We start from the raw sequence: 10933 nt of genomic DNA, 5'->3' as shown, positions 1-10933 counted from the left end.
GCTCCTGGTTCGAGACAACGCGTGTCTGATGCTCAGACAATACGCAAAGCGCTATCTTAAACCAGGCGTTGCCGCTTGGCGGCGCTGTGGGCGCTGCAGAGCGCAGGTGGCAGGGAATTCGAGCGCTGTAGACAGGTCTGTGGGCGGCAGCACTATCGGCATCAAATGAAATGCGGGGCTTTCGGGGACTCTTTTCTTCATGGCTGGAAGGTCTTTCAGGTTACCCCAAGTTTTCTTGGAATCCTTGCAGCTCCCCTACCATCTTCTGTTCACGGCTTAACATTTTTTCAGTCGGCTCGCGAAGGGTAGCGAGCCAGCACCAGGAACATGGAGGTGCATGCCACTTTTCGAGGCCCGTCGCGGCGCGTGCTGGGCGCGCAGGCGCTTCGCGTGTACGCCTCAGAACGCCTGCAGCGCTCTTATTTCGCTTCCCTCATCGTGGTGTTATCAGCGTCTGGTTGCGATGCGAACAGTGATAAAGACCAATCGGGTTGCAGTCGTTGTCCAACGCGGCAGTTCCTGATTCGCTTGTTTCTTGCAGTGAGCACAACTTTACCGCCTCCAGGAAAGCTCAAATATCTGTACAGTGGAATCGAACATTCACGCGTCAGCTTCTGTACGGCTCGAAAAGAGCGCGAATAATCGTTTCTCGTAACCGTCACAGCAACGCGTCATTGTAAAGGAAACAGGTCGTCCAGGGTCTGCAATTACCATAATTTTGCAGGCATTCTGTGGTGTGGGGCGGCTTGAAAGCATGCGTCGTGGGCACAGACAGCGGGTTACCGTCGAGGATCAAGATCTACATTTATTGTGGCCGCTACAGCAGAAACGATCAGCATTACGGCTCGTGAAATAAAGGAAACTTTCCAATTGTGTGTCAGCACGTCAACCATGACACGTTGTCTACACCTGGCTGTTCTGCGAAGCCCAGTACCGTCGCAGAATCCAACGATCTTAGAAGCAAATAGAACTTTTTCTTCTACCCCCCCCCCCCCCCCCCCCACTGTAATGCCAGCCAATGGCGCTGTGGGTATGATGATAAATAAATAAATAAAAAAGCAAGGCTTGCGTTCGCACAAGACCATGAATCATGGACTATGGAGAACTGGCGCTGAGTGATGTTCTCTGACGATGCTCCTGTTTTCGACTCATTGGAACCAGCGTCAGCGAGTTTGGAGAGCCGACAACACCAGGTGTGCCTTTCCTGCCTTACGTGCATGTCGACCCTGCCATATCTGAGGTAGGATTGCTTTAATGCAGTGGCCATCCTATTTAGTATTGCAACTAGAGAAGAGCCCTTCGTTCTTTTAATTCACGCAACCGGTCGACCTTTATTTGTTCGCAGCGCAATCAGACTATGCTAACACGCCGGTGATGGAAGCAAAATCAAAGCGCCGGAGAGCAAAGAACGCTCGCACCGCCCAAGCGGTCCATGCCTGCAGCCGTCGCTAGCCGGAACAAATTTAAACAAATGGAGGGACTACAAAGCGTCATCACGGGACATCATAGGGAGAGGCCTCTATCCTTCAGGTTTAGGTTATGGGGGTTAACGTCCCAAATCGACTCGTACTATATGAAGGATGCCGTAGTGAAGGGCTCCGGAAATTTCGACCACCTGGGGTTCTTTAACGTGCACTGACATAGCACAGCACACGGGCCTCTAGAATTTCGCATCCATTGATATTCGACCGCTGTGGCCGGGATCGAACCCGTGTCTTTGGGGTCAGCAGCCGAGCATCATAACCACTGAGCCACTGCGGCTTCAGTGGACGGGATAGTAATGATGGTGGTGGTGACGGTAAGAGTGTGATGCCATCATGCTTACGTTCCTTGTAATGCACCTAATTTGACTCAGTTAATTTACATTTTAAAACAGGTGGCTCATTGTGCAAGCACAAAAGGTGGCAGCCACTTCCAGCATTTAGCAGTAATGAGTTATATAAAAGCTGCAGGCAAGTGAAAGGTTTATTCAAAAAGGCGTGAGCGTCCTGGGAACCAATTAAAAAACAGATAGTTTACTCACTCCCTGTTTACTAGGAGAGCTCAAGCAACCTCTCGGCCGCTGAATTCAATTTCAAGGTTCTGAGAAATTTTGTTAAACCTGTACTGTGTCAAAAGTGTGCGCTATGAAAACGGAGCTAAGACAACTACATGTTAGATCTTTCGCTTTTGTACTCCAGGATGCTGCTTCCCATGAGCCATGGACGACTCGTGCGAACAGGCAGCATCGCCGAACCAGAACACTACCGGGGACGCCTTGCGTGGACAGGCAGCATCGATAAAGCACAACTGTGTCGGGGATGACTCATGTGGACAGGCAATGTCGCCGAACCAGAACTCTACAGAGGGTGACTCCTTCGCTTTTTGGCGCCATATTCCTCCCCCTCCGCTCTGGTTCCTGCCCAGTTTCCAGCTGCATCCGTACTACGGCGGTTTTACATGGCCAGCGTACCATCCCTATCAACAGTACTGGAATGGAACCTGCTATGGTTCGAATGGAGCCTACTATGGTTTCCCTGCACCGTATGCGCCCCAAGCCACGACACATTCTCAGTATCCCTCTACGGTCATGCAAGAAAGGCCTTCATATCAAGAGCCTACCAGCCTTGTGGGTGAGAGCTATGATGCTGTGCCAATGGATATCTCACCTTGTGTCAGCCCTGTAAAGGCGGATGATGATGATGATGTCATCAGGCTTAAAAGCTATGCATCAACGGGAACTGAAGAAGTATCCACACTGAAAGGCCCAAAATACTCTCACGCAATAAACGAATCACTCAACCCGCATAAAGCGCAAAAAGTTGATCCCCGCTTAGAAAGATGCGGGCCTTGTAAGAGAAAAATGCTAGCTCATGCCAAAGGTGAAGGAGGCGCTAATTTGGCAGAGCAGTGTTCGTGTGAAGTGAGATTAAGGTCAGAGAAAGTGCCTCACAAAATGTCCCATGGCTCCGCAACGACGAAAACAGAAGTTGAGAGAATACATCAGGGACAGACTGTCGCCACTGAATCGACGTCTGTACCACCTTGCCGACCTGCGGGTGCTAGTTTACAGGAAACTAGCGAGTGTCGCCAAACAGGGCTTTCTGGGTACCCGAAGCAAACCGCAAAGCCTATTTCCAAATTCGTTCCAGTCGCCAGCGATCTTAGGTCCCCAACTGGTACCTTTGTCAAAAAGCAAAGATCAAGGACCCTTGCTAAGATTGACTGCCTGACTGCAGGGGATACCCTCAGTTCAAGACAAGACTGCGGTCAAAAGCGACAGCCGGTATTTGAAAAGGCTGACCTGTCAAAAGACAGGCAAGCTGAAAAGCCGTATTTTATCTCGCGCCCACAAAAATTTGCTGAACATTCGTTGAATGAAGCAGCAAAGGGAGCTAGAGACCCTTGTGCAGGGGGGGTTTATGCTGCTGGTGATGATGCTAAAGGCCGTAAACTGTCGGGGTTATACTCACCACATCCGGGAGTTGATATCTCTTCTACAAATCCAATTCCCTTTGATGTCGGCCTATTCTTGGGCAGCAGTGTAGAGATTTTGGACGAACCGCTGATGCTTTCGTCGGAGCTTGAGAAGCTCGATGAAGGCTGGCTGTGGTGCTTTGAGTGACGCTGCACTGATGCTAATGCCTTTTCTTTCATCGCATCAGAAACGTTCCTCCTGTCACAGACTTTTTTAAGTGTTTCTTGTATGCGTTCTTAGTTCTACTGTGTTAAACATGTGTGCTGCTCCAAATTAAATGTGTCGCCAAGGTAAACGTCAGTGTTGACAGTGTCTTATTGACAAAGGTAAGTTTTGTGAGCCGTACATAGCTGCTATTTAAACGCGTTGAGGAAGCACCACATTGAGAAAGTTTGTTCTTCCGCACTATGTGTCTGAGTTTACCATTATTGCATTCCCTAGCAATTCCAGCGCTTGTTAAGGCGGAGAAGAAATTGAAGATTCAAGCTGGCAAACTCCGCATTAAGGAATAGAAAAATCGAAGCTTTTAGCATTTGCCTCGAGGGACAAGTGCGTTGTCTCTTTTTTCCTTCGAATGCCTTCAGACTTTTTTCTCGACCTATGAGTATTGTCTTCTAAAATCCAGTTACCTAGATAACAAGGCTGTCAGAAGGGCAGCATAAGCAAATTCTCACCTTCCAGCACCAAATTTGGCTCCTATGGAATCCAGGTCATGAGAATGAAAGCGGCAACATGGTCCTGAAGGGGTCCAGAAAAAAAGCTTGAACATGCTAAACAACTCGCTCACATGGTGTCTATATTCCTCCAAAATTGCATGTCGGCGCCATTTGCACTGGGCAGAAGTATAGCCTCCTCGGGTGACCTTTGCCTTTATACCAATATGAAGGCACAAGCCGAGTCAGGTAAATATGTAATGAATAACTGAAGCTTGTAAAGCTGCCCTGATTAAGACAATTCCATTCTATAAACTGTCGGCACATAATCTTAAACCGGCTGAGCTGAGACCTTCACTGCCTACCCGTGTGTGCGTGCGTGTCTATGTGCTTGCATGTATGTGTTCGTTGCTTCCAACAGAGTGTCAAGCAAGATCAGCCTTCAGCAAAGCTCTCGGAACCAAGGCTGGGAGAGCGCGAAGGCTGTCGAATCTAATCCGCAAGGAATTGTCGGTCCGTCCTACGTACTGCATTTCGCACTCGCCACACTCCAGCGTGCATACAAAGTGCCTCGAATCAATGCTTAGATTTTCCCTAATGGAATGCTTGAAAATTGCGTATGTCCTTTGAGCGACTGTTGTCGTCCCCATGTGCGTGCAGTCCTGGAATCTAGTTTCTGCTGAAGGCAGGGAACTTACGGCCTTCGGTTACTTATTTTAGAGTGGGCCACGCAGTTTTGTGGACTCTGGTCGTCTGTAGGTCAGACGGTAAACGGCGGAGGAGACTTAGATCTGTTGGCTAAAAGTTGCATGACTTCAATTGTGATGAATAGGCCTCGTACAAACTAAATTTTCCCGTTATAATAAATGTTGTAAAAATTCGCCTTACACTGAGGGATTTTAAAACACTTGTCGGAGGACGTTGTCGCTGCCATGCGAAACTCGTGATAGCTTTGCGGCTATAACTGCTGCCCGTTATTGTAAAGTAAATGCGCCAAAAACCACACACACACACACACAAGAGGAAGGGATAGAGAGCCTCTTCCATCCTTTTATTTATTTATTTATTTAACAATACTGTCAACCCTCGTGTGAGGGTCCTTACAGAGAGGGTATAAAAATTTCATAGAAAAACAGCACTATTCACAAGCATTGAATACATCAGCATGACACGGTACATCATTCAGTCAAGCATCAAATGGTACTTTCAAGCAGGTGGTTATCCAGAGATCGTTCGAATGCATGCACATCACTCTGTTCCACAACACTCATTGGCAAATCATTCCACATTTCAACTGCATGAGGGAAGAAGGAATGTTTGAAAGTTTCACTACGGGCGTTGTAAGGCTGAATTATCCGACCATGATTTGTTCTAGAACTGCGTTTGCCTGGTGCTTGTATGTATGTTTCCTTCTGAATATTTATCTGTCCTTGGAGCATCTGGAACAATAACTTCAGCCGATTTTTTTGTCGTCGTGTTTCTAATAAATCCAGGTTACAGGAAGAGAGCATATCCGCAACTGAGTCTGTCCTTCGATATCGGCAGCAAATAAAGCGTACTGCGTACCTCTGAACTCTTTCTAATTGTTTCTTTAAATAATTCTGTTTAGGACTCCATACTACTGACGCATACTCAAGGACTGGCCTCACAAAAGCTTTATATGCAATTAGTCTTACATCCCGTGTAGCATGCTCCAATTTTTTTCTCAGAAAATATAACTTCTGGTATGCTTTAGAACAAACCTCTTCTATATGTGTGCCCCAATTTAAGTTTTGTGTTATTGTCATTCCTAGGTACTTAAACTGAGTTACATTTACCAAACATTTGTCACCAATGACATATGGGAACAAAAGAACAGACTTCTTCGTTGTAATGTGCGTGTATGTTGATTTCGAATAATTTATTTCCATGTTCCATTTTTTGCACCATTCGCTTAAAGCCTGTAAAGAGTTGTTAATTCTAAGCTGGTCGTCCTTGTTTCTAACTGTAGAATAAATTAAACAGTCATCTGCAAATAGCTTTAGTCGTACATTTGGTTCCAGAACAGCAGAGATATCATTAATATAGACTAAAAATAACAATGGTCCCAGAACAGAACCCTGCGGAACTCCTGAAAGCACTGCTAGTGGGCTGGACACATGACCATCCACTTTGACCACTTGGTTACGATTTGTTAAATAAGCTTTAATCCATTTCACAATATTCAAATTAATTCCAGCTCTTTCCAGTTTAAAAACTAATTTATTGTGCGGCACTTTGTCAAAAGCTTTGGCAAAGTCTACAGCGATTACGTCAATCTGCTGCTTCCCATCAATCGTCATTGCAAAATCATGAATTGTCTCTACAAGTTGTGTAGTGGTGGAAAGGCCTGCTCTGAATCCGTGTTGGTGAGGGTAAAGTAAACCGTTTGTTTCTAGGTGATGAAAGATGTGCTTCGCTATAATATGTTCCATAAGTTTACAAGAAATCGATGTAAGAGATATTGGGCGGTAGTTATTTACAAGTTCTCGGTTTCCCCCTTTAAACACCGGAATTACTAGTGCATTGCGCCAATCTTGTGGTACACAATGGGTGTGCAAAGATTTTTGAAAAATAAGTATAAGGTATCTCGACGCCCACTCGGCATATCTTCGGAGAAACTGGGTTGGTATGTTGTCTGGTCCATTGGCCTTCTTAGCATCCAAATTGAGGAGCTGCTGGAATACACCATCCTGCGTAATTATGACGTCATTCATTTGGCTAGGCAACAGGTGTTCTGCACTAACGTCTATGTCATCTTGGGTTGCAGTGAATACCGACTGGAAAAAGTGATTAAAGTAATCTACTATATGCTCCTTCTTTATCAGTACCTTATTTTCGTGCTTAATCTCCTGTATTCTCTCCTTCCTATCACTAAAGTATCGCCAGAACTTTTGCGGCGACGTTTTGAGACTAAAAATAGCCTAAATAGCCTAAAAGACTGAGACTAAAAATAGCCTAAAAGCACTAACTCTGGAGAGTTAGTGCTTTAATATGTTATGTCTTATAGTGCGTGTCACCAGGGGTTTCCCCAGAAATTGACATTAGGGGAAGTTGGGTACGGTATTGTTCTTAGAAGGTCGCGGCCAAGTACTACACCAAAGTGGCCAAGTCCTTTTGTGGTAAGGGAGTGCGTTGTTGTCGGCTCTGGTCAACGAGATCAGGCCCCACCCCAGGCCTGGTTATGCAACTTCATCGACACGCGATATTTTTTTTCTAACTCGCTGGAGAATTGCGCTGCACCGGGATTCGAACCCTGGTCCTCTTGGACGCGAGGCGGATGCACTACCTCTACGCCATCGCTGCCCTAGGGTGTATTGACAGCGTAGGGTGTATAATTATCTACCTACCCAGCTACCTGCCTCCATGCCAGCCTGCCTGTTGTCTCGGGTTGGGCAATATTATTTTTTCATTTTGCCCACACTACCTCGTGTGCATTCGTCCGTCCGTCGGTCTGTCAGGTCGCGCGCATAATTATTTATTTCTTTAAGTTAATAAAGGCATGTCTGAGAGTATAGCGTTAGCCTTTTCGCAAGTATTCAGAACCGTCCGCGGCAGCATTTCTGCTCGCTGCATGTATTTTACATGACCAGTGGACTCCCCTGTGCATTTATGTGTATTTAAAAAGCATCAAAACGCGGGAGCCAAAGCCTTCAACGAAGCTTTTATTTTCTATGAAAAGTGGTAGACTCCTAGCCCCGAAGATAAAACGATAGCCTCCGGGTATTTACTGTCCACTGTTACGACCGCCAGTCCATTCTTGACGAGATTAGTCAATGTCTTTGTTGTTTGCGAGCAAGGCCCGCACTAACCTTCCAGTGATGAGATTTTCCGTGCACACTTTGTGGCTGTGACATGTATCGTTTGTAGGGTCTGCTCGCGGGCAGGTCAAATCTCGCGCCGCTCACCGCGAGTAGCCTCGGACCCCTTCTTCCCGAGTGGTGGGGCGGGGGGAGCGAGGCTAGGAGAAAGCCTTAATAAGGCGCGACCGGGAAGGCTCGCGCTCTCTCTCGGACCAGCTCTCCCGACACCTGGCCCCGCTGCCCCAACGACGACCGACCTGCCATGTGAGAATAAACCGTTTTGTACAAAGACCTGCCTCGAGTGACTGCCTGTGCGGCCCCGCGCAGAGGAATCGCCCACAAATAATGGCGCCCAACGTGGGGCTTTAATTAACACCTTGTGGACGATTTCTCTGCCGATTTTGGGACGTGCAGCCAGACTCGTGGCAGGCCCTCTTTGTTCAGGGCCACGCCGGACCGCTAGGGTTAAGGAGCGGGTCAGGCGGAATGTTCGCGGGGTAGCGACTTGTGTAGTGCTGTAAATTTGTTAGGGGTTTTGTGTTATTTATGTAGTTTTCGGGCGTTTCCTGTTGTGTATTTCCGTGTGTTTGTAGATAGATTGTTGTGTATATGAATGTTCTTGTTGCCATGAGCAGTTAGCCGGTGCGGCCGGACAGTTAGCGCGAACTATGCCTCCCAGAAAGGATGTTTCAGCCACGGCTTTGGATGGCGGGGCAGCCGGTAGTGAGACGGCCGACGCGGCGGCCGTAATGGGGCAGGTGACAGATGTTTGCCGCATTAGCCCGTCAGCTCGGTTGGTTGGCTGGCGCCAACCAGGCCGCAGCATCGGTAGCAGCGGCGACAGCATCGCGCCCGCGGATAAATATGGAGGTCCCCTCCTTTTCCGGGTACAGGGACGCGAAATCAGTCCACGAGTTTTTACAACAACTCGAGGACTACCAGACGGCTCTGGGCGCCCCAGATGACGTAATGCTAGGGCAGGTCCTGCCTGTAGCACTCGTCGAGAGCGCGGCGCGATGGCGGCGCTGCCAGCCGACTTTCCAGTCGATGGCGGACTTCAAAGACCGTTTCCGCGCCGAGTTCTTGCCGCCTGATTATGAGCGCCGGATGCTGGAGGAGCTCGCGTTGCGCACCCAACACCCAGAGGAAAGCCTCCTCGAGTACGTACGCGCAATGCAGGAGCTGTACAAGAGGGCAGATCCGACGGCAACCGACCGAGATCAGGTTGCGCGTGTGATCAGGCAGTGCCATCTACGCTTCAAGCCGTATCTGCGGGGCCGCAGTTTTACAAACCTCGAGGCCCTAGCGCAGGAGGCCAAGACCGTGCAGGCGGATTTACTGGCCGAACTGCGCTACCAGCCGCCCCCCAGGCCGGCCGAATCGCTGGAACCGGGATGCGCATGGGATGGAGGCAGAGAATGCGCGATGAGGGCTCGGCGCGCCGAGGTAATGGCCGTGGAAAGGCAGGCGGAACCCCCTGTTGTCCCTCGCGCGCTGGACCCGTACGCATTCGAGCAGCGGCGTCTTGCCGGCCTCACAGGCCGCGCGCCGAGCGAGCGTCAGGAAGGCGCGGAGAAAGGGGAGAGTCGTCCCCAACCGCTTCGTGGAACGAGGGGTAATCCGTCCACGCGGCGGGTGAACGACCGGCTTTGCTGGAATTGCAACCAGCCCGGCCACATGGCACGCGAGTGCCAAGCTAGGCGTATGCAGGGAAACGCCAGACGCTGGCGGTGATGTCTGGTGGCACCGGCCTTTCACCGTCAGCGGGAGAATTTCATGGTTGTCAAGGCGCTAGTCAGGAAAAGAACTCCCGCGCCGGCGACGAGGAGGCCTTTGTCCCGCTCGCCTGTAGAGCTCAGGGAGTCGTTCCGCTCTCAAGCCCATTTATGCTAGTGCAGTTAGCCGGTCGATGCTACTCCGCACTCGTAGACACGGGCTCAACGCTGTCACTGGTCGGTGACGAGGTGTACGAGGCCTGCCGGATAGGTAACATCCGTGTCAGACCGGCCGAAACCCCGTTAAGCTTAGCAGCTGGGGCGGCAAAGGCAAAGGGAGCAGTGCGTCTTACGATGCGCTTTGACGGCAGAAAGCGGAGACATCGCTTCGTCTATCTGCCTGGCTTGTCGATACCGGTAATTCTGGGAAGGGATTTTCTCTCGAGCGAAGGCATTGTGCTCGACATGGGGGAGAATGGCTATCGTTACAGCCAGCTCGCCCCCCTCATTCCCTTCGAAAGCGCATCCTTGCCCGGCTGTCCTGCACAAAAGGTGGGTGTCCACGCCTGTGCGACAGAAAGGCAGGGGAGCTCCCTCGAGATGCTGAGAAACGGTGGCCCGTTAGAAGCGATTATTGCGTCTTTCTCAGGACCCAGTAGTCAGCGCCGAAGGCTCGCGGAAACTTTACTCCCGTTTTCGGATTGCTTCACGGAGAAACCGGGCAGAACCGACCTGCTTCAGCACGACATTCAGACGGGTGATACGCGCCCTTTCAGGTGTAACTTGAGGCCGTTAAGTGCGCATAAGACGCACCTTCTCGACTGTGCCCTTGACGAGATGATTGACACCGGTGCGGTGAGACCCTCACAAAGTCCCTGGGCGTCACCAGTGGTTCTAGACCGAAGAAAGATGGATCGGTCAGGCTGTGTGTTGATTATCGTAAGCTCAACTCACTGACGCCTACGGTTGCGTACCCTTTTCAGTCGATCGAGGCTGTGATGTACGCGTTAGGGAACGCGAGGTTCTTCACAGTCCTAGATGCAAGCAGAGGGTACCTACAGATTGAGGTGGCCGAAGGTGACATTGAGAAAACCGCATTCACCTGCCACCGCGGGCTCTTCGAATTTACTCGACTCCCGTTTGGTTTGTCTAACGCCCCGAGCACGTTCATGCGACTGATGGGCATCGTGCTGGGCGATGCAAGGTTCAACTACGCCATGGCGTACCTCGACGACGATGTGATATTCTGACAGTCGTTCGAGGAGCACCTCATTCACCTGAATTCCG

General features: G+C 49.8%; 1 protein-coding gene across 1 annotated transcript; it reads left to right on the top strand.

The window, feature by feature from the left end:
- Window positions 1-2190: 2190 nt before the first annotated feature.
- Window positions 2191-3604, top strand: LOC149359760 (uncharacterized). Its single transcript, XM_089569138.1, has one exon. It carries the CDS (start codon window positions 2201-2203, stop codon window positions 3602-3604), a length of 1404 nt encoding a protein of 467 aa, XP_089425264.1. The 5' UTR covers window positions 2191-2200.
- Window positions 3605-10933: the final 7329 nt, after the last annotated feature.

Source organism: Amblyomma mixtum, chromosome 2, assembly GCF_055824585.1.
Source record: "Amblyomma mixtum isolate Tamu chromosome 2, ASM5582458v1, whole genome shotgun sequence".
Lineage (NCBI taxonomy): Eukaryota > Metazoa > Arthropoda > Arachnida > Ixodida > Ixodidae > Amblyomma > Amblyomma mixtum.
This window is presented reverse-complemented; position numbering and strand designations above follow the sequence as displayed.